Source organism: Neovison vison, chromosome 3 (assembly GCF_020171115.1).
Source record: "Neovison vison isolate M4711 chromosome 3, ASM_NN_V1, whole genome shotgun sequence".
Lineage (NCBI taxonomy): Eukaryota > Metazoa > Chordata > Mammalia > Carnivora > Mustelidae > Neogale > Neogale vison.
The window spans coordinates 26,717,993-26,741,756 of NC_058093.1; the positions used below are offsets into that span (position 1 = coordinate 26,717,993).

The 23,764-nt window shown below is 40.8% G+C and overlaps 1 protein-coding gene across 1 annotated transcript in view; it reads right to left on the reverse strand.

The window, feature by feature from the left end:
- Window positions 1-10,688: 10,688 nt before the first annotated feature.
- Window positions 10,689-23,764, reverse strand: part of LOC122902284 (peroxisomal trans-2-enoyl-CoA reductase-like) — a 32,663-nt gene continuing 19,587 nt past the window's right edge. The window contains exons 6-8 of the mRNA XM_044241565.1: window positions 23,061-23,171; window positions 16,492-16,603; window positions 10,689-11,561 (exon numbers count right to left, since the gene is read on the reverse strand). Of these exons, the coding sequence (XP_044097500.1) occupies window positions 11,476-11,561; window positions 16,492-16,603; window positions 23,061-23,171 (309 nt within the window). The 3' untranslated portion in view covers window positions 10,689-11,475. The remainder of the gene's footprint in view (window positions 11,562-16,491; window positions 16,604-23,060; window positions 23,172-23,764) is intronic.

The following is a 23,764-nucleotide window of genomic DNA, read 5'->3' on the forward strand; positions in this document are numbered from 1 at the left end:
ATATGTTTATTTAAAAATTTAAAAATTAAAATGAAAAAAAAGTACTTCCAAATCTATCGTGGAAACAACTTGACATAAATCAAAGGGTGGGAGCAAAATTCCCCAGAAAAAGAACAGTCCTTGGTGAAATGTGTCGATGGGCCACTTTCGCTGTGTAAAAATTCCCTCGGATGAATGGCCTAGAACTATGTTGTTCTGCATACTAATTGGGGGGGGGGAGCAAGAGTTGGTGTGGGGACCAAGGACTGGAGAGAAACCAGAAGGAAGATGAAGCAGGAAGGAGGGAGGAAAGTACCAGAAGGGCACCTGTCTTAGCTGTGTGTGAAGGAAAGTGGCAGTGAATCCTTCCAGAATAGGACAGCGCCACACACCAGGACTCAGACGAGGAGAGTGAGACTCTTAAACTGATGGATGCTTAATTTCTACTTGACCAAAGCTGAGGTCCCTTTGAATATGTTATGAGTGCCCTTCTCAAAGGCTTTGTGAAGTTGGCCAGCTTAGGCCTGTAAGCGCCACTCCCCCTCCCCTTGCTGAGCCCCACAAGGGTCTTTTCTCCATTAGCTCTGTCTGGGTGGTTTTCAGTACAGAGAGGCCTTTGTCCCCCAGGTAGGGATTTGACACGGAGCCACCGTCCTTATCCCTCACGTCTTCCCTATGTGCCCCATAAGAAGGCGAGGTCTCCTGTTTTTTGTCCATAGGCATAGAATTCTGTTCCCCAGGGAAGGCAATCCCATCCATATTAAATTTATTAAAAATAAAAGCTACAGGTGGGTGAACTTCCAAAACATTATGGTAAGTGAAAAACAGCTGGACAGGAAAGGTCACATACCCTATGATTCATTTACGTGACATATCCAAAATAGGTCAATCCAAAAAGACAGCTCATCTGGGGGCCAGGGCTGGGAGGAGAGGAAATGGGATCAACCGATTGTTGGATATGGAGCTTCCTTTTGGGAATGTTTTTGAACTTGACAGAGGTGGTGGATGCACAACACTGGGAATGTACTCAATGCCACTGAATTATCTAAAAACTGTTCATCTTATGGTATGCCAAATTTGCCCGAATTTTTAAAAATGGGTTAGGGGCTCCTGGGTAGCTCAGTGGGTTAAAGCCTCTGCCTTCAGCTCAGGTCATGGTCCCAGGGTGCTGGGATCGAGCCCCGAGTCGGGCTCTCTGCTCAGGAGGGAGCCTGCTTCCTCCTCTCTCTCTGCCTGCCTCTGCCTACTTGTGATCTCTGTCTGTCAAATAAATAAATAAATCTTTAAAAAACAAAATGGGTTAAAAAGACTTCTTCCCTGGATGCAGTCTATTATGGTAAAACCAACCCTCTATTGTAGAAGACTTCTCTTTTAAGTACCTGGATGTTATCAAAATATTGTTACTCTGGGGCACGTAGGGGCCTTAGTCGTTAGGTGGCTGCCTTCGGCTCATGTCATGATCCAAGGGTCCTGGGATCAAGGCCCACATCGGGCTCCCCGCTTGGTGGAAACCCTGTTTCTCACTCTCTGCCTCCCCCAGCTTGTGTGCCCTCTCTCTTTGTGTCTCTGTTAAATAAATAAATAAAATCTTTTTAAAAAAAAACTGTTACTCCGGGGTGCTTCGGTAGCTTTGTCGGTTAAATGTCTGACTCTTGCTTTCAGCTCAGGTCATGATCTCAGGGTCCACACTGCGAAGTCTGCTTATGATTTTCTCGCTCCCTCTCCCTTCGCCCCTTCCCCCCTTAAAAAATATATATAGTTACTCTGTCCTCAGGGTAGCATCATATTATATTAGGTGAGTCAGGTAAAACTATTTGTTTTTAAAATCAATCTTCCTATTCAAGTCGTAGACACTGAATGGGAACAAAATTATATATAATTACACATAACAATAAGCAACTCCTTTAAACATGGGAGATAATTTCTATGTGTAGGAATATTTTCCTTCAAAAGGAGTTCAGAGCACTGTGATCCACACGCCACTAAAAGTTTCCTGAAACCGGGACGCCTGGCGGGCTTAATCAGTGGAGCAGGTGACGCTTGATCTCCGAGTTATGAGTTCGAGTCCCAACTTGGGTGTACAGACTACTTAGAAATGAAATCTTAAAAATATATTTAAAAAATATAAAAATAAATTGATGAAAGTCATTCCTCTCTTCTAGGTAAAACATGGATCTGAATATTTTCCTTTAATGTGTTCAGTATTGGGTGACAGAAAGCATAACAGAGTGAATATATTTGTTTGAAGCGAGCATGGAAGTGAATTAAACACTACTGAAACAAATAACATCCCTTCATCCCCCCACCCCCCACTATGACCCAACATCATCCGGAATTCCAAAAGAAATATAACTTTGGGGTAAAGAGAATAACCCAAAAGCCATGAAACAGTGAAGATACCGGAATCTTCAAAGAAGGAAAGAAAAAAGAGTTTAAAATACGCCGATAGCTAAACTCCCTGTTTTAGACAACTGACAGCCAAATCTCTACTCCTCCCCCACCCTCGCTGACAGAAGAACCACTTCTAAATGTCATTGCTTTTCTAAGTATTCCAAATTTGAGAATTTTGTATAAAATGCTTTCTAAATTTCAAAACACACCTAAGACTTATTATATAATGAAATACAATTTTTTAAAATTTATTTTTTATTTTCAGCATAACAGTATTCATTTTTTTAATTTTTTAAATTAATTTATTTTCAGAAAAACAGTATTCATTATGTTTTCACCACACCCAGTGCTCCATGCAATCTGTGCCCTCTATAATACCCACCACCTGGTACCCCAACCTCCCACCCACCCACTAATTCCATCCCCTCAGATTGTTTTCACTTATTTGTGGAGCATAACAAATAGCATGGAGGACATGGGGAGTTACAGAGGAGAAGGGAGTTGGGGGAAATTGGAAGGGGAGGGGAACCATGAGAGACTATGGACTCTAAAAAACGAAATACAAAATTTTAATGTTATCTTAATTTTCAAGAATGCAATTTGTTTCTTTTCCTCTCCAGTTCAATTACTTTGGACTGAAAAATTTTAAGGCATGGCATTTTGAGGCATGGCATTTTGAATTCCATACCAGAATCTGGATTTCTGCACCAGACCCAAAGAGCCAAGCTTCATGTAAATAGGACACACAACAGTGCTTTGAAAGGAAATAAGCTACATTTGAAGTGTGTCCTGTTTGTAAAACAGAAATCTGTTTTAAATAAATTGACTCCCCAAAAAACCCCTAGAAGACTGAAAATATATACCAATCAACAGAAGATTCTTCACTTGATCTTTCCAGGCAGTATCTAAATAGATAACATCTGACATTCATTGTGTATTAATTTAAATCTATTTTATCTTGATACACTCTGGATATTTTCTCAATTGTACCTGGACTTGGAAATTCAAATTTATATAACGTCAATGTAATGCACATCTGAACTTATCCTCAATTATTTTGGAAACTGGCATTCTATCTTACGGCAGAATTAATTAACTAATTAAGGATCATAAATAGATGATATGAATAAATTGACAAACTTGATATGATGTATATTTATCGATCGATCTATCTATGAGAGGGAGAAAGAGACAAGCGTTTCTGAAGATTTTCCCCACAGAAATATAAAACTAAGTGTAGACCTCTCAATAGATACAATGCTGTGATCAGAGCATTTACAAAGAGCAATTCCAATAAAAATACTAGCACAAGCAAAGGGACACGTTATCTTCTTCATAAATCATGTATTGAAATTACAGGGGCACCTGGGTGGCTCAGTGGGTTAAACCTCTGCCTTCAGCTCAGGTCATGATCTCAGGGTCCTGGGATGGGGCCCTGCATCCGGCTCTCTGCTCAGCAAAGAGCCTGCTTCTCTCTCTCTCTCTCTCTCTGCCTGCCTCTCTGCCTACTGGTGATCTATCAAATAAATATTATAAAATCTTTTAAAAAAGAAAATAAAATAATAGGATGAAGGTAGCTTTGTGGTGATTTAAGAAGGATTGGGCTGCTGAGTTAGGGCAACTAAGGCAAATGATTTAGAATAGGCAGAAAGTGTAATAAACACTTCCTACCTCCTGGAGGCTGGCATTTGGGTTTGCATGTCTAAAGACTCAAACTTGGGGCTCCTACATGGTTCAATCCATTAAGCTTCTGTCTTCAGCTCAGGTCATGATCCCAGGGTCCTGGGATTGAGCCCTGGTCAGGCTCACTGCTCAGTGGACAGCCTGTTTCTCCCTCTCCCTCTGCCTGCCGCTCCTGCTTGTGCTCTGTCAAACAAACAAATAAATAAAATCTTTTTAAAAAGTTAATAATAAAAAGTAAATAAATAAAAATAAAAACTCAATCTTATTATTGCTCTCTCCAGAGTTCTCAGAACTCAGGGATACTGGTTCACGCTCATAAACCCACCGGGAATTAAAGCACGTGGTCTAGGCTGACACAAAAGTCTCACAGTGGCTCGACATTCTGATGGGCCAGAGCAGCCCATTATTTCTGCTTAGCCAAAACTGCACAGAAAATCAGATTTTTCAGATTCCTTTTTGGACATGGACTTGGAGGGAAGGGAGTTGGTTTAACGAATTCAGTTCTGAAAGTCTGATGCACCCTTTTCCAAAACAGGTGTGTACTCACTGAGCCAAGCAAATGTTTGTAGCCTGTGGGTGGGGTGTGTGTCTTATGACCAGTTCCTACACTGGATGATGGATCACTCTCCCACTTTGGAGGGCTGCATGTTTTCTGCTCACATTTGTATTTTAAACTAAATTAAAATGAATTATTGCTGTGAAATGATAGGGAATTTTGGAATTTACTCTAAGATACTTAGAAATCAAGTAGGGGAGATAAACAAGTTTGGAAAAACATACATCATTATTAAATCTGGGTAATGGGTATTATGATACTCTTCTCTCTAGTGTATGTTTGAATGGTTCCATTAACAAAATGTTTATATTATCTCTTGATGTCTTGGTGAGAGTCTGTCTCTCTCAGGATATCACATTGGTCACCAGCTCTACAGTTAAACTCTTTCCGCTTAAATCCCACTTCTGCATTCACTAGGTGAGATCTGGAGCAAGGCATTGGGCCTGTTTGTGCCAGTTTCCCCAACTGTAAATGCTGCTAGTGATGAAACCTACCGCATGTGGTTTTTGTAAGGGTAAGATGACATCATGCATGGAAAGTGTTTGGCACTATCTGGCCTGTCGTAATCACTCAATAAATGATAGTTATCATTACCTATGACGTATTGGTTCTATAGCTCTGTGGGTAGTATGTTTCTGCTCTCCAATTTGAACTCCCAAGAAAACAAAAAGCCCATTTCCATCCACACATGCTTTGCTTGCTCAACAAAATATTCTCTTCTATATCTTACTGAAATCCTCTCCATTTTATGACTCCAAGCAAAATAGTAAGAACTAATGAGAATCCAGCGAAGGCATCCATCCTCCCCAATTCCCCAATCTCCATCCCAACAATACAGAAGAGAAGGGTTGCTCCTTCTCCCTCCCCACCACGGTCAATACCACCAACCCCCAATCCAGACTCAATGCCTCACTTGGAAATCTTCCCATGGGGAAGAAACAGACTAGTCCTCTGTTTTCAGCTCATCTGAAAACAAGAAGCTAAAGAAATTTAACAAAATCAGCTTTTGTATATATAGCCTTTACTTTAGAGGCTAAAATTAAAGGGTAAGAAATTCTGACAATTACTCTGAATCACCTAAACACCTATGGAAATGACCTTATTATTTTTTTAAAGAAATCTTTACTATCTGAGTTTGTGGTAATTATTAGTATCTGAAAAAAGGTAATTCTGTTGAGTTATACTTAAAACTACAAATTCTAACTATATTTGTGACTCAGTCTATACAGATGAAAACAAGCTTCATGGTCCAAATAGTCAAGAAAACCAAGGAATATTGGTATTGCTTTGACTATTTGATTTTTTCCAAATTTACCAATTGGATATAATTTCCCCATTCAAGTGTATGAACTCAACTGTATCAATGTCACTGGAATAACTGGACCATTGTCCCTTTCCTGCAACTCTACATCTTTACCCAACTGGCTTGTGCTGGGCCTGACTAACTGGTAATGCTAACCAACCAGGATGGGAGGCTGGCCAGAATTTCGTGTTATGCCCAGTGCCTGCAGGACAGAATTCAGGTTAAGGGGCAATAATTTTGTACACCAAATACATATGCTCCTTGGAACCTGGTCTTTTCCTCTCTCTCTCCCACACCCATGCACCCCCAAGAAGCATTGGATGTAACTGCAAACTCTGTCCTGTTTCTCCCCTTTCTTTATAACCAACTAATTCTTCGCCATGTTACCCACTATCCAAGTAATGAATGAGACCATTTTTATTTTGCAAATTTTTTTTATTTGAGGAATTTCCAAACTTACCCAAATGTAGAGAAAAGAATAGAATTAACCAACATATAATGTATCTGTCAGTGGCCTAAACAATTACCATCATGCTTCCAATCTCGTCTCACTTCCTCCCATCCCTTACCCCACTTTTCTTTAAACTGGAGTATTTAAAATCAAATCCCAAATACCGTTTCTTTCCTAATAGGGAAGGACATTAAAAAAAAAAAAAAAGGTAACTGCCCTGCTATTATCACATCGAATGAGAAGTAACTCTTGCATAACATCTGCTAATACCCAGTCCATATTCTAACGTCGCGATTGTCTCAAAGCCGTGACAAGAGTCAGTGGTAGAGGCTGGGATTGGAAACCAGGCAGTTGGACGCCAGCAGAGTCTAAGAGCCCTAACTCATGGAAGGAGAGAGCCCACGGAGGGCTCTGCAGGAAAGGGCAGGAAAGGGCAGAATAAACGGGGGGAGAGGATGTAAGGGTGCCTGTGAGCAGACAGGTTGTTGTTAACGTCATCAAAGTGGCGTCAATCAGGAGAGAACGGACAAGCTCCAGAAGACCAAGTTTGGAGGCTGCAGATGGAAAAGAGGGATGGGCGGGCTCGCTCGATGAGAGGAGTAAGGACACCCCCCGCGATGCAGCCCTGATGCGGACAGCGTTAGGACTTGCGGGTCCGCACGATCTGACTCCCACCTAGGCAGAGGGCAGACCTGCCTCTGGTCCACACCCAGCTGAGAAAACTGGGCGGCGGCGCGGCTTGGGGCAGAGCAGGCACGAACCGAAAGGGGGCGCTGGTTACCAAACAAATCCGAGCATTGCCCGCAGGATTCCAAACATCCCTTTGGATAAGCAGAAATTTCGATATTCCTTGGGATAATTGTCATAAAACAAGCGCTTGATGATCACCCGCTTTTACTCTAATACACCTTTCTGGATTATGGTTTCAAATCTTCCTGCCAGTTGATCAAATTTCAACACTTCAGGGAAGTGGATGTGATTTGAAGTTTGGTTCAATAAGCAAATGGCCAAGGAAGAATTCTTGAGAGGATTTTGGTCCAAAAAAGGTGATTTTATTATAGTAGGGGGACAGGCCCCGTAGGCAGATGAGCTGCATCTGAGTGTGGGCGTGACTGACTATATATTTTACGTTTGTGGAGGGAGGGGAGATAGAGATAACATAGGTTCCTAAGGAATTTCTGTATGCGCAAAGCAGGGTCTTACAGGACCGTGAAGATCTAGGTATCATCAAGATAACGTTGCTTCTAGTCTTTAACGAATATCCCTGGACTGCAAGCTCTAAGTTTCATTTAAAAAACATCTTTCTTGCCTTTGTCCTCCTCATCAAAGTGAAACCCTTGTAAAGGAGGAGAACAGAAGAAATACTAGAAGACATTAGAGCTCAAGTGGAAACTTTGCAGCCAAGTCTTGGCTTCCCAAGAAGGCCCTGTCCAGAGAGGCTCATGTTCCACAATTAACCACAAGGTGACACTTTTTTGAGCCAAGCCTTGGGGTAGTGTTGAAAATAAAAGGGGCTGATGGTCACGGGATATAGGCATGTGGCAGCTTCAAAATGCACCCCTTAGGCCGTGGGCAACAGTTAATTGCCATCTCGGCTCTAGTAGATTAGTAGTTGCTCTTTATATCTGCTTTTCCCTTACTGGTTTTTTCAGTAAGCACTGTGCCCAATGTGAGGCTCGAACCCACTACTCTAAGATCAAGAGTTTTGTGCTCTATCAACTAAGCCAGGCAGGTGCCCTTATTGCATTATTCTTTACAGTTCTCCTTACTTCCTATTAGCCAATCTCTCATCGCTCCCATCCCCTGTGGTAGCTCATAGTGTGAGATACTGAATCCAGGTGAGAGTTTACCATTCCTGCTCGCAGGGACACAGACACCACTCTCCTGGGGCTTATACAAAGACTGATCCACAGGCACGGAATCCCACGCATCAGCATCCAATCAGGTGACCCACTTCCCAGGAAACTGTGTGAGACTGGGTCCCTGACCTTGAAACCATCAGTCGTTGCACACACGGTGCTTCTAGAAGGAGCCAGCTCCACAGAGGACTAGAACAACCAATGCACAGCCTAAGTGCCAGCAACCTTCTGAAAGGTTGGAGTACCATCTGTCAGGACGCCTTTCCCCAAAGGCTTTGGGAACATTTCTGCGAACCAGTGAGTGGAAGACGGAGTGGTCCTACTTACCAACACTTGCAAAGCTCCACCGTGGGACCTGGTGCTTCCCATCCATTTCTGAATCTTGCAGCATTGGAAGTCCTGGTTCCAAAGGAAGCAATTCTTGCCAAGGGACCCAGGAGGGTCCCACTGAACTATGAACTATGGCCCAGTTCAGGGACCACTGGCCTGCCTGTGTGCAGGCACGAGCTGATGAAAAAAGGAGTATCCCTGGCCAGCGGGAGGAGCAGAGCTACTCCTAGACAGTGAGGACAAGAGTGACCATGTGGAACCCAGGTCATCTACCAAGTGTCTCCTGGTGCCCCCAGGCCCCACCGTGGTGTGAATGTGCGCATGCAGCAAACCTCCCCTTTGCCTTCTGCTCACTCCTGTCTTCGTCCCTCTTTCACGGGTGTCACACTTGCTCCACGGTCTGAAGGTCGCTGCAGTCTTCCAGGGCTCCCCGCCGCTGCAGGCATATCCCCCACGGCTCACGCACATCTCATTCTGTCTTGGCACCTGCTTCCCAGAGGACCTGAACTAGCATAAGCCATGAACGAAAGGAGCAGCATGTGGGTGGGGGAGAATGTCCACTCTTTTAACGCAATTAACAGAATTGTTTTTTCCTCTTGATATCTTTTTCTTCCTGGTATATGCCTTTAGCACCACGACCTTACCTTTTATGGCACTTAGAGCACTTAGGGAGGCTTAAATTTCTATGTGGCCTGATTAATGTTTCTCTCTCTCTCTCTCTTACTCTTGTAAGTTCTGTTGGGGGGCAAGGTCAGTGTGGTTTTGTTCTTGTTGTTGTTTTGTTTTGTTTTCAAAACTGCACTCCCAATTCTTTTTTTTTTTTTAAGATTTTATTTATTTGACAGACAGAGATCACAAGTAGGCAGAGAGGCAGACAGAGAGAGGGGGAAGCAGGCTCCCTGTTGAGCAGAGCGCTCGATGTGGGGCTCAATCCCAGGACCCTGAGATCGTGACTGGAGCCAAAGGCAGAGGCTTTAACCCACTGAGCCACCCAGGTGCCCCTGCACACCCAATTCTTAACATGATGCTGAGCACACAGGGGCTTAAAATTACTGAATGATTAAACTTATTCAGGAATATTCAGTCTATAACAAAATTTACTAAGTGTAGTAGCAAGAGAACATTATTGAGAGGACACTATCATGAAATGTACAGAAATCCTGGGGAGTAGCCTTATAATTCTAGAACATAGATAATGGTCAGCTGTCCAATCATTAAGCTAACAAGAAGATCTAATGAGGAGTGGTAGCTACGTCTCATGCTATGTGGGGTGGCCTTCATGCCTTACGTAGAAATAAACATGCGACAACATCATGGAGAAGTGTGGGGTTGTTTTCGGTTATGAGCATGAGGAAATTTGAAAAGGAAGCCCTCCCTGCCTCTTTGTCTTCCACACCAACCAATGTTAGGGTTAACCTATGGCTTGAATGCTTAGCAACTACGATATTATCGTATCCAGAAGGCCATTTTCAAGTGTTTTCTAGAAGGAAAAGATTTCTGATCTTTCCCTGTGAATAGCACAGACACAAAATGTACAGTAGTGTGTGTCCTCTCAGGGGCGACTCTGCACTTGGGCTCACCCAAGAGTGAGCATCTCTTTCATGCTGCCCCCAACAGGCATCTAGTTAGCCTCACCCTGGTCCTGGCCCCATGTGGGAGCCTCATAAAATGGCAGATTTGTGGGTCCCTTCCCGGAGCATGGAAAATTACATATAGCGGTCGCCAACTTAACGATAGTTTGACGAGATTTTTCAACTTCACTGTGGTGTGAAAGTGAAAAGACTTTCAGCAGGAATTACAGACCATTCTGCACCCATACAGCCGTTCTGGTTTTCACTTTCAGCACAGTATTCACTAAATTACTTGAGATATTCAACACTTCAGTGTAACGTAGGCTTTGTGTGAGATGATCTTGACCAACTGTTGGCTAACGTAAGTGTTCTGGGCATGTTGAAGGGAGACGAGGCTAAGTGACTGATTTTCAATAAGCTGGGTGCATTAAATCCATTTTTGGCTTAATGCTATTATCAACTAACAGTGGGGTTATCAGGACATGACCCCTTTTTAAGCCAAGGAAGATCTGTACTTTGCACTGAGAATAAAGAAAAGAAAATATCTACTTGACTTCAAGAGGGAATAAGTCAATCAAAAGATGTTTAATTAATACAAAAAATGAATGTACATAATTTATAAAAGGCATTTCAGAAGTTGGGATCATTGCCCAAACAAGTCAAGTGAAGGTAGGATACTGAACCCTAATTTGCATAACATTTCATTTAAAATTCTTGTTTTGCATACAAAAAGAGAAACATGAAGAAAAGGGAATAATTTAGATTGGAAATCAAGACACAAATGAAATACTTCCAAGAAATGCTGCACATGACTTTACTTCTCTTCTGATTCAAGAGGCTTTATGCAAATCTAACTTCATGAACAAAACAAATCATCATCGATTATTATCATAAAGCTTTATGGCTCCAAAAGCATGAGACCCACCACGAGACATGAATCACTGTATATCTCTATACACTGTATATCTTCTATATACAGAGTTTTAAGAATCATCCAGAGGCCAGGTTTACTGCCCACCAAATATTAAAACCTTTTTGGGAGATCATGATACCTCTATGAATAATTTGAAATGATTTCATTTTTCAATTAGCTTGCTTAGAAATGAAAGGCGTCATCATAAAGTATGTTAAGCCCATTCCTAAAACAGAAATCTTTAATCACAGGCTAAACAGTGTTGTTTGGGGCTTAAACAGGCATTATTTCAAGAACAGTTTTTGCATAGGCATGACTGGTAACATTAAAAGCAGAAAGTGATAGTTCCCTTCATATTATCAGCTCCTGGAAAGTACCAAAGTGCATTCTTGAGATATTAAGGCATTTGGAGACAAAAGACACGTGTAGTTTCCTTAGCTTAGAGCTTGCTTTTACTCTTGAAATCCTCCTTCATCTGTTTGATGACAGAAAGGTCCCCTGGTCCGTCAGGCCAGTTGTCGTGGTCTGGTGAGTAAGCGGAAAAGCTCACGTCAAGCATAAATCTATTAACCTCCTTCATCATCTTAGTTTCCAGCAGACTCCCTTCTTATTTTCCCTGGTTCACCCCTTTTCTTTTCTCGGCAAGAAAAAAGAAATCATTAGGACAACTGGCAAAGGTCCTGAGAAAATCCTGGTTTGGAATCCCAGCCCTGCCAGGTACCAGCATTTCCAAGTTTGGAGAGGTTCCTCCTCCTGAGCCTGTTTTCCTGGGGTGGGGTGGGGGGAGGGCGGTGGTTGCTAACAACATCTGCTCTTCTGAAGTTGTGAAAATTAAATGTGACGGCCTCTGCAGTGTGCTCGGCGCACTGCAGCCGTTCCACACGTACTATTTCCTTAGGAACCAGGATGACTTTAAAGCCGTGTACTTACTTTGTACCGGGCACACACAGCTGCCTGTCCAGCATCCAGTCCCTCATCCCCTCTTTCCAAGAGCCTCCACCTGCACTGGGGAAATCCATGAGTTTCTGGGGAAGTGGCCCCACTTTGACCTCCAACTGAGCTAAGTCATGCCTCTGGCTACTGGTTGGGGAGGGCTACACAAGTCAGTTGGTCCAAAACAGAGCAGGTTTCAGAATTCTGCTAGAAATGCTATAAAACGTCATTCCCCTCCCTTCTCTCTGTCCAGCAGGCTGGGGAAAAAGAAGCATGGGGCTTTCAGAGGAAAGGAAGCCGTTCTGCAACCAGGAGAGTCCGTCTTTTTTTTTTTTCAATTTATTTATTTTCAGAAAAACAGTATTCATTATTTTTTCACCACACCCAGTGCTCCATGCAATCCGTGCCCTCTGTAATACCCACCACCTGGTACCCCAACCTCCCATCCCCCCGCCACTTCAAACCCCTCAGATTGTTTTTCAGAGTCCATAGTCTCTCGTGATTCACCTCCCCTTCCAATTTACCCCAACTCCCTTCTCCTCTCTAACACCCCTTGTCCTCCATGATATTTGTTATGCTCCACAAATAAGTGAAACCATATGATAATTGACTCTCTCTCCTTGACTTATTTCACTCAGCATCATCTCTTCCAGTCCCGTCCATGTTGCTACAAAAGTTGGGTATTCATCCTTTCTGAGGGAGGCATAATACTCCATAGTGTATATGGACCACATCTTCCTTATCCATTCGTCCATTGAAGGGCATCTTGGTTCATTCCATAGTTTGGCGACCGTGGCCACTGCTGCTATAAACATTGGGGTACAGATGGCCATTCTTTTCACGACATCTGTATCCTTGGGGTAAATACCCAGGAGTGCAATTGCAGGGTCATAGGGAAGCTCTATTTTTAATTTCTTGAGGAATCTCCACACTGTTCTCCAAAGAGGCTGCACCAACTTGCATTCCCACCAACAGTGTAAGAGGGTTCCCCTTTAGGAGAGTCTGTCTTAAGAGAAAGCCAACACCACAGAAGCAAAAACAGAGGGAAAAGAAAAAAACAAAACATTGCCCCCAAAGAGCTCAATGAGCGGATAATTTAAGTCTAGCAGACCGTTCAGTTACGGGCCAATAAATGCCTTTCCTGCTCAGGCCAGTATGAGCTACAGCTAAAAATGTGCTGACACAAGGCTTTAAATGTGCATTATCTAATTTAACGCTTCCAACCGTTTACCCAATAAATGCTGTAAGTGACCCCGCTTACAGAAAGGAAAAGAGATGCCTACAGATATTAATTTTCCCAGGACTTGTCACTCCTGGGCTGGCAATCTTAAAGAAAACATAGGACGAAAGGCTCAGTATTCCCACTCATGGTGGGGTGGGGGCAGAAGTATATTCTTTTTTTTTTTTTTTTTTTTTAAGATTTTGTTTATTTGTCAGAGAGAGAGGGAGCAAAAGCAGCGGGAGCATTAAGCAGAATAGTCAGAGGAAGAAGCAGACTCCCTGCTGTGCCCGATGTGAGACTCCATCCTAGGACCCTGGGATCATGACCTGAGCTGAAGGCAGCTGCTTAACCAACTGAGCCCCCCAGGCATCCCTCGGTGGTGGAGGGAGAATATTCTTGAAAAACTGCTGTAGCTGATTTCACCAAAAACTTAAAAAAAAATCTCTACACTAATAAATACAGTGTTTGAGGCTTGGGTGGCTCAGTCGGGTGAGTGTCCGACTCTTGATTTTGGCTCAGGTCATGATCTCAGGGTCCTGAGATGGAGCCCAGCATTGGGCTCAGCAGGGAGTCTGCTTGGAGATTCTCCCTCTCCCTTCCCCCTGCTCACTCTCTCTAGTGTAAATAAATAAAATCTTAAAAAAAAAAAAAAACAGCGTTGGAATTAATAAGGAAAATCTTTCACTGGTGGCCTGGAGAAGCCACTCTCTGGAGTTCCTTTCCCTTTCTAAACGGAATCGACAAATACCCTCAGCACCACTGGGGAGAAAAGTGGCCACTTTAACTACTATGTGAAAATGGTATTGTACAGCATGGAGGTGTTTCTGTCTTTCTAACCAGGTGCCTTAAAACCATCGTATCTGGGGCACCTGGGTGGCTCAGTGGGTTAAAGCCTCTGCCTTTGACTCGGGTCATGATCCCAGGGTCCTGGGATTGAGCCTGCCATTGGGCTCTCTGCTCAGTGGGAAGCCTGCTTCCCTCTCTATTTCTCTGCCTGCCTCTCTGCCTACTTGTGATCTCTATCAAATAAATAAATAAAATTTAAAACAAAAATGAAAACCACGATATCTTCTGCACATCACCACATTGATGTTACTTGTAAATACTAGTAAAGAAATCTAGATAGGAGGGGGAAATAATAATATTGAAGTCCCATAAGTATCATTTATTAATGCAAAGAGGGTCTGAAGCCTGGAGTAGACTGTTTGTACACAAAAGAGTAGGGTGAACGTCGGTCCCTGATATGAAACTAAAATACACATGCAGGAGTCTGGAGTGGCCCAGTCGGTTAAGTGTCCGACCCTTGGTTTCAGCTCAGGTCTGATCTCAGGGTCATGAGATGGAGCCCTGCTTTGGACTCCATGCTTAGCAGAGTCTGCTTGAGATTCTCTCTCCCTGTCCTTCTGCCTGCCCCTTCTCCCATGTTCTCTCTCTCACTGAAATAAATAAATAAATAACTCTTTAAAAAAAAAAAAAACACACATGCATTACCTCAACCACATTTTAATTTGCTGGTAGCCACTTAACACTCTTCAGTAACAGTGTGAATACCTTTGAATTTTATATTTGTGTGCAACGTCTATATTTGGCTGAGACTCATGAAATTACTGGTTTTATATATTAAAAATGGTTGAAGAAGGTATTCACAAACAACACTACAGACAAACAGCTGATATCCAAGATCTATAAAGAACTCCTCAAACTCAACACACACAAAACAGATAATCCCGTCAAAAAATGGGCAGAAGACATGAACAGACACTTCTCCAAAGAAGACATACAAATGGCTATCAGACACATGAAAAAATGTTCATCGTCATTAGCCATCAGGGAGATTCAAATCAAAACCACATGGAGATGCCACCTTACACCAGTCAGAATGACAAAAATTAATAAGACCGGAAACAACAAGTGTTAGAGAGGATGTGGAGAAAGGGGAACCCTCTTATACTGTTGGTAGAAATGCAAGTTGGTGCAGCCACTTTGGAAAACAGTGTGGAGATTCCTTAGGAAATTAAAAATCGAGTTTCCCTAAGACCCTGCAAATGCACTATTGGGTGTTTCCCACAAAGATACAGATGCAGTGAGAAGAAGGGCCATCTGTACCCCAATGTTCATAGCAGCAGTGGCCATAGTCGCCAAACTGTAGAAAGAGACAAGATGCCCTTCAACAGACGAAGAGATAAAGAAGATATGGTCCATATCTACAATGGAATACTTTGCCTCCATCAGAAAGGATGAATACCCAACTTTTGTATCAACATGGACAGGACTGGAAGAGATTATGCTGAATGAAATAAGTCAAGCAGAGAGAATCAATGATCATATGGTTTCATTTACTTGTGAAGCATAAGGAATAACATGGAGGACACTGGGAGATGGAGAGGAAAAGTGAGTTGGGGGAAATTGGAGGGGGCAACAAACCATGAGAGACTGTGGACTCTGAGAAACAAACTGAGGGTTTTGGAGGGGAGGGAGGGGGGGGTTGGGTGAGCCTGGTGGTGGGTATTAAGGAGGGCACGGATTGCATGAAGTACTGGGTGTGGTGCATAAACAAGGAATTATGGATCACTGAAAAAAAATTAAGTTAAATTTAAAAAAAAAAAGAAAAAAATGGTTGAATATAGCAAATTCCTATGGTTTCACTCAATATATATCCCAAAGATAATGCAAAATGGTACCGTAGCACCCTTCCCCACCTAACAGGTCTGAGTCTTCTGCTCAGATATATAACTCACTTATTAGAGGAACAAAGAGGAATTAAATCTTAAAAATACAGCAACCTCTTGCCTCTTTTCTATCTCCTCCTTATATATTCATACCAAGAATATTTTTCAAGGTTAAAAATCCACCAACCTATATACACAAAACAATTTCTTAAAATATATAAATATGTGCTATGATAAAAAATATTTAGATATTTTCTTTGGGAACATTTCCTTTAAAGATGCTTTCAAGAATATAAACATCTTGTACATTTTTTATGTCCCATGAGAGAAAACCATAATCCTCCCTGTAACTGCTTAAAATTTTTTTGAAAATCTGTGCACCTGCATGACTCAGTAAGTCAAGCGTATGCCTTCGGCTCAGGTCATGATCCTGGGATCAAGTTCCACATCAAGCACCCTGCTAGGCTGGGAGCCTGCTTCTCCCTCTTCCTCTGCCTGCAGCTCCCCCTGCTTGTGCTCTTTCTTTCTCTCTCACAAATAAACAAATAAAATCTTACAAAAAGAAAGAGATTTTGAGAACTTGAAGCTGAAAAGGCACAAAGTTAGTGGTGGTCATTTCTTGTGGGCCCACCTGGTACATCGAAGACGTGCGTATACAAGGACTGGCCCCCGTCCACATCCACCAACTGTCCGGTGATGAAGGAAGCCGCAGGGGACAGCAGGAAGCAGACCAGTGGGGAGATCTAGAAACAGAAGCACACATATGCACACAGAAAAGCAGATGCTCCCCACCTGGGGCTGCTCCCCTGCCCAAGGAAACGCATCCCGAAACACAGCTGTAACACACAGTCTCTAGTCCGTGTGCAACCTGACAGATCACAGACGACTAACCACCTTTTTCTATTTGAGGCCCGTTGAAACAATGTGACTGGTGTGGAGAGATATGAAGGCGCCCACACAGTGTCAAATAAGCTAGACGTGGTGAAGAAGCTGAAAGCAAACACAGTGCTTGATTTTTCCCAGACCACCCAGTTCCTGGCACACCTCTCAGCATCTACTATAACTTACTCACCACACCACCATGTGCCTTTTATGGTTTTGCCCCTGACGTAGTCCATGTGTCTATGGAACACGAAGCTGGCATCTAGCCAAGGATCCTGCAGGCTGCAAGGCCAGGAAGGGAGACTACAGGAGCCTTGATGATTACAGCTTTGTAATACACCTTGAAGTCCAGAATTGTGATGCCATCTGCTTTGGTTTTCTTTTTCAACATTCCTTTGGCAATTTGGGGGTCTTTTTTTATTCCATACAAATGTTAGGATTATTTGTGCCAGTTCCGTGAAAAAAAGTTGATGATATTTTCATAGGAATTGTATTGATTACGTAGCTTGTTCTAGGCAGCATGGACATTTTAACAATATTTGTTCTTCTAATCCGTGTTAAATGGAACATTTTTCCACTTCTTTGTGTCTTCCTCAATTTTTTTTTCATGAGTATTCTACAGTTTTCTGAATACAGACCCTTTGCCTCTTAGGTTTATTCTTAGGTATCTTACAGTTTGGGGTGCAATTGGAAATGGGATCAACTACTTAACTTCTTTCTTCTGTCTCATTGTTGGTGTACAGAAATGCAACTGACTCCTGTGCTTGGATTTTATAACCTACCACTTTACTGAATTCCTGTATGAATTCTAGCAGTTTTGGAGTAGTCTTTTGGGTTTTCCACATAGATTATCATGTCATCGGCAAAGAGTGAGAGTTTGACTTCTTCTTTGCCAATTCCGATGCCTTTTATTTTTTGTTGTCTGATTGCTGAGGCTAGGACTTGTAGTACTATGTTCAACAGCAGTGGTGAGCGTGGACATCCATGTCCTGTTCCTGACCTTAGGGGACAAGCTCTCAGTTTTCCCCCACTGGGAATGATATTTGCTGTGGGTTTTTCATTGATGGCTTTTAGGATATTGAGGTATGTACCCTCTATCCCTCCGCTATAAAGAGTTTTGATCAAGAAAGGATGCTTTACTAAAAAAAAAAAAAAAGCTGTACTTTGTCAAACGCCTTTTCTGCATCTATTGACAGGATCATATGGTTCTAGTCCTTTCTTTTATTTATGTAGTGTTATCACATTGATTTGTGGGTGTTGAACCAACCTTGTAGCCCAGGATAAATCCCAATTGGTCGTGGTGACTAATCCTTTTAATGTACTGCTGGATCCTATTGGCTAGTCTTTTGGTGAGAATTTGTGCATCCATGTTCATCAGGGATATTGGTCAGTAGTTCTCCTTTTTGATGGGGTCTTTGTCTGGCTTTGGGATCAAGGTAATGGGGGCCTCAAAGAAGGAGTTTGGAAGTGTTCCTTCCATCTCAAGTTTTTGAAACCGCTTCAAAAGAATATGCATTAATTCTTTTTAACTGTTTGGTAGAATTTCCCTGAGAAGCCATCTGGCCCTGGGCTCTTGTTTGTTGAGACATTTTTTATTACTGCGTCAATTTCCTTGCTGCTTATGGGTCTTCACGGGTTTTCTATTTCTTCCTGGTTCAGTTTTGGTAGTTTATATGTCTCTAGGAATGCACCCATTTCTCCCAGATTGTCTAATTTGTTGGCATAGAGTTGCTCATAATATATTCTTATAATTGTTTGTATTTCCTTGGTATTGGTTGTGATCTCGCCTCTTTCATTCATGATTTTATTTATTTGGGTCATTTCTCTTTTCTTTTTGATAAGTCTGGCCAGGGTTTTATCAATCTTATTAATTCTTTCAAAGAACCAGCTCCTAGGTTCGTTGATCTGTTCTACTGTTCCTTTGGATTCTATTTCATTGATTTCTGTTATAATCTTTATTATTTCTCTTCTGCTGGGCTTAGGCTTTATTTGTTGGTCTTTCTCCAGCTAATTTAGATATAAGGTTAGGTTGTATACTTGAGACCTTTCTTGTTTCTTGAGAAAGGCCTGTAGTGCTATATACTTCCCTCTTAGAACTATCTTTGCTGCGTCCTAAGGATTTTGAACAGTTGTGTTTTCATTTTCATTTGTTTCCATGATTTTTGAAAGTCTTCTTTAATTTCCTGGTTGACCCATTCATTCTTTAGTAGGATGCTCTTTAGCCTCCATGTATTTGAGTTCTTTTCAAATTTCCACTTGTGATTAAGTTCCAGTTTCAAAGCATTGGGTCTGAAAATATGCATGGAATGACCCCTACCTTCTGGTACTAGTTGAGTCCTGATTTGTGACCAGGTATGTGATCTATTCTGGGGAATGTTCCATGAGCGCTTGGGAAGAATGTATATTCTGTTGCTTTAAGATGGAGTGTTTTGAATAGATCTGTGAGGTCCAGCTGGTTTAGTGTGTCATTCATAGCCTTGTTTCCTTGTTTATCTTCTATTGGATCATCTGTCCATTACAGTGATGGGGGGCAATAATATCTCCTACTATTATTATTGATTTTTTAATTTTGTTATTAATTGGCTTATATAATTGGCTGCTCCCATGTAGGAGTATAAATGTTTACAATTGTTAGATCTTCTTGTTGGATAGGCCCTTTAATTATAATACAGCAACCTTCCTCATCTTTTATTACAGTCTTCAGTTTGAAATCTACTTTGATATAAGGATTGCCACCCCAGCTTTCTTTTGATGTCTATTAGCACAATGAATGACTTTCCACCCCTCGCTTTAAATCTGGAGGTGTCTTTGGGTATAAAATGACTCTCCTGCTGATAACATATCGACAGATCTTGCTTTTTTATCCAATCTGATACCCCGTGTCTTTTGATTTAGCCCATTTACAGAGTAACCATGGAAATATATTAATTTAGTGCTATTGTATTACCTGTAAAGTCACTGTTTCTGTATATTGATTCTGTTCCTTTCTGGTCTATGTCACTTTTAAGCTCTCTTGATGTTTAAAAGATCCCCTTTAATATTTCTTGCAGGGCTGGTTTGGTGATCACAAATTCTTTTAGTTTCTGTTTGTCCTGGAAGATTTTTATCTTTCCTTCTATTTTGAATGACATCCTTGTTGAAAAAATATTCTTGACTGCATGTTCTCAATTAGCACCCTCAATGTATCATTCCAATCCTTTCTTGCCTGCCAGGTCTCTGTGGATAGGTCTGCTGCTCATCTAATGTTTCTACCCTTGTAGGTTATGGACCTCTCGTCTGGGGCTGCTTTCAGGACATTTTTTGTCTCTGAGATGTGCGAGATTCACTGTTATATACTGAGGTGTTGATCTATTTCTATTGATTTTGAGGGGGCTTCCCTGTGTCTGCTGGACTTGAATGTGTGTTTCCTTCCGCAGATCAGGGAAGTTCTCAGCTCTAATTTGCTCCAATATACCTTCTGCACCCTCCTCTCTTTCCTCTTCTTCTGAGATCCCAACTATTCTAATATTGTTTTGCTTTATGGTATCACTTCTCTCTCAAATTCTCCGCCACATGATCCAGTAGTTGTTTATCGCTCCTTTTCACAGCTTGTTTATTCCCTATCATTTTGTCTTCTGTATCGCTAATTCTCTCTTCTGCTTCATTTATCCTACCTTAAAAATTTAGCCTCCATTTTTTATTGCATATCATTAACAGCCCCTTTTATTTTTGACTTACTAGATTTTAGTCCCCTTTTTTCTCCAGAAAGGGATTCTCTCGTGTCTTCTATGCTTTATTCAAGCCCAATTAGTATAAGCGTTATTTTGAACTCTAGCTCTGACATCTTACTTATTATATCCATACTGATTCGGTTCCTGGTGGGCAGTACTGCCTCTTATTCTCTTTTTGGAGGTGAGTTTTTCTGTCTTGTCATTCCTGCAGAAAGTGTTCACTTTTCTATTTGTAGAATCTAGCAAGTCTTCTCTTAGATCTCTACTCGAGTTCACAGGTGTTCAGAATGAGAAGGGCGCCTACTTCTCACCAACTTGGACTCCTCACAAATGTGATCTTTTGATATTGTATAATGGATTATGTGTCAACATCTAGAAGATCTCCATAACTCGGTGGACCAGTTTTTCCCAAAAGAACAATAACTTATGTCACAAAATCATCTTTGGGTGAAAGATCTAATAAAAGTGCAAGAAACACTAGTGGTTTTCATGTAACAGAGTACGAAAGATTCATGGACATGGTTTGAGGTCAATCCACATTGCAACCCATCTTTAAGAAACAGCCACTCGTCAAATATCAAAGAAGAACATCCACAATTATCTAAAAAGACCATTAAAATGCTCCTCCCTTTTCCAACTGTTCATGTACATGAAACTGAATTTCTTCATATGATTTAAACAAAACAATATACAGCAACGTATGGAATGCAGACACAAATATGAGTATCCAGCTGTATTTTGTTAAACCACATATGAATGAGAGTTAGAAAAGTGTAAAGCAAGTGCAAAAAGTGGTTTTCTTTTGCTTTTTAATGAATAGCAACTTTTCACTAAAAATATTAAGTTAACACGTAATGTCTTTATTACTATTATTTTAACTGAACTGATAAATATTCCTTAAACTTCTCAATTTTGATTTTATATAGTTAATAGAGATAGTATAGTTCACATAAACAAAGAGAGTGCTCTGCCCAAAATAAAAATATAATCATATCACCTCCTTGATTAAAATCTTTTAAAACCCCTCTTAGTTTTCAGAATAGAAATCCAAACATCACACTTAAAATGGCCCATTAAATGTCTGATTTAACGGTATCTTCCAAAAACTTAATATGCAAAACTATTTTACTTCAAGAATTCTAGAAAGTTACTCCTGACACAAGAGTGCACATCTGTGTTCAGGGATGTTCACTACAGAATTACCACAATATCAGAAATATAAAAGGAATCTAAATATGCAACAGTAGAATCATGGTATAGCCATAGCAAGTTGCAGAAAAAGACATACAGCAGAATCCCAATCTGTAAAAAGGTTGGTAAATATGGGTCTTTTGGGGTATGCCTAGTAAATTTCTGTAAAGAAAGACATCAAAATGCCAATGAAACCTAGTTTAGAAATTAGAAAACTTTTTCTTTGAAGAGTTTAATGGACTTGCTTGTACATTTAGCACTTCAATATATGTGAAAATTATTTTGTATGTGATATGAGATAAGAGGCCTAGCTTCTTTCTAATTAAACAGCCAATTGCCATAAGACTTATGCTAAATGGTTAATCCTTTCCTTGCAGATTTGAAATACTACTTTTTTCCTATTAAACTCCTTATATATACATGGTACTGAAAGAGGAGTACATTCTGTTCCACTAAATTTATTCTGTCCCAGTGTCAGCACCAGATACCCTAAATAAGTATGACATTTATAATACGTTTTGATATTGGGAAGGTCAAATCCCCCCATTATTCTTTTTCAACATTTGTTCGCTGCTTTTGCATTAATATTTCTCTAGACAAACTTTAGAATCAGTGTGTTTAATTCCAAAACTATATTAAATGTCAGCATTAGTTTAGGGAAGTCTGATATTATATATTTTTATTATTTATTAATTTGTTAATTAAAGTACAGCTGACACCCAACATTACATTAGTTTCAAGCATACAACATAGTATCTCACAACTCTACGTTATGCTACGCTCAGCAGAAGTGTAGCTACCCTCTGCCATTAAACAAAGGGAACCATGATTTTAATAAAACTGATTCTCTCCATTGAGGATTAGGACATGTTTCTATTTACTCTTTTTCCTGTTCTTCAAGAATAAATTTCTTGTTTAGAGATAAATTTATACCATGTAATTCCATTTTTATTATTATTATAAAAACAATATCCTTTTTCCATTGTATTTTAAGACTGATATTGCTGGCCTCTAAGAAAGCTACTGATTTCTATATACTTAAATCTGGTCACCTTCCAGAAACCAAGTATGGAACTTCACATAGTTCTGGAAGTGAAGTACGGAAACTTCACCTGATTTGGCTTAGGGTCCCGGGTACCAACAAAGGCCATGTGATAAAATAACATAGCTGAAAAGTGCAATGAAATAAAACCAGGATGTTCTTCATTCACACTGCATTCAGTTCTGGATAAAGAGAGCTGTGAGTGTGTAAGGCACAGAGCCAGAAAGTGTAGGGGAAATGGGCTGGTGGCAATAGGACCACTCATCTCTGTCAGCCTCTATCATCTATCAGAATGTGTAGAAAGGACACCAAATGTCACAGTATTACAAAGTATGAAAGAAATCAATTGGAATCAATGTTAGAAATATACATTACCTCCTCAGGAACTCCAATTCGCTTAGATGGGACTCTCTTAAAGAACCTTGCAAATGCGTTTTTTGCTAACGGACCGTAGTTTTCAACAGCAGTCGGGGAATAAATGACTCCCTGTGTTTAAGAATAAAAAAAGAACAAAATGAAGCCCATAAAACTAAATTTTAAAATCACAAAGACATCAAGGCAGTCATCAACCAACACCAAAACAGTGCTTAACAGAAAAGGCAACATTTCTAATATTAATTTTTCTCAATATCATCAAGGAAGTATAGTTAACCACGATTACAAGTGGATCATATGAATGTTCATTTTGTGAACTCTTCTCCCTGAATAACCAGCAAAGCCCTGTATTTTACCTGAAAAGATGTGTTCTCTAAAAACATAATTCAATGAATAGATCAGAGAGGCACTTAAGTGTGAAAAGGGGGGTGATAGAGGAGTCTACTCTGTTTTCCACCAGGATTCTCTGATTTGTAACAGAAGCCTGGGCTGTGTTTAATGTGAGACATGGAAAATACAATGGTTTCATGGGTTTTCATTATGGTAAAACCACAGATTAAAATGTTTGAATTCAATATAAATAAATAAAATTTCAATTGTTTGGGAATTCTTTGATTTGGCTCTTACTAGTTTCCAAGTATGTTCCCGAGACATTGTCTCTTCACTTCAAATCAATCTTTAACTTGAATTAGACCTTAGTTTTT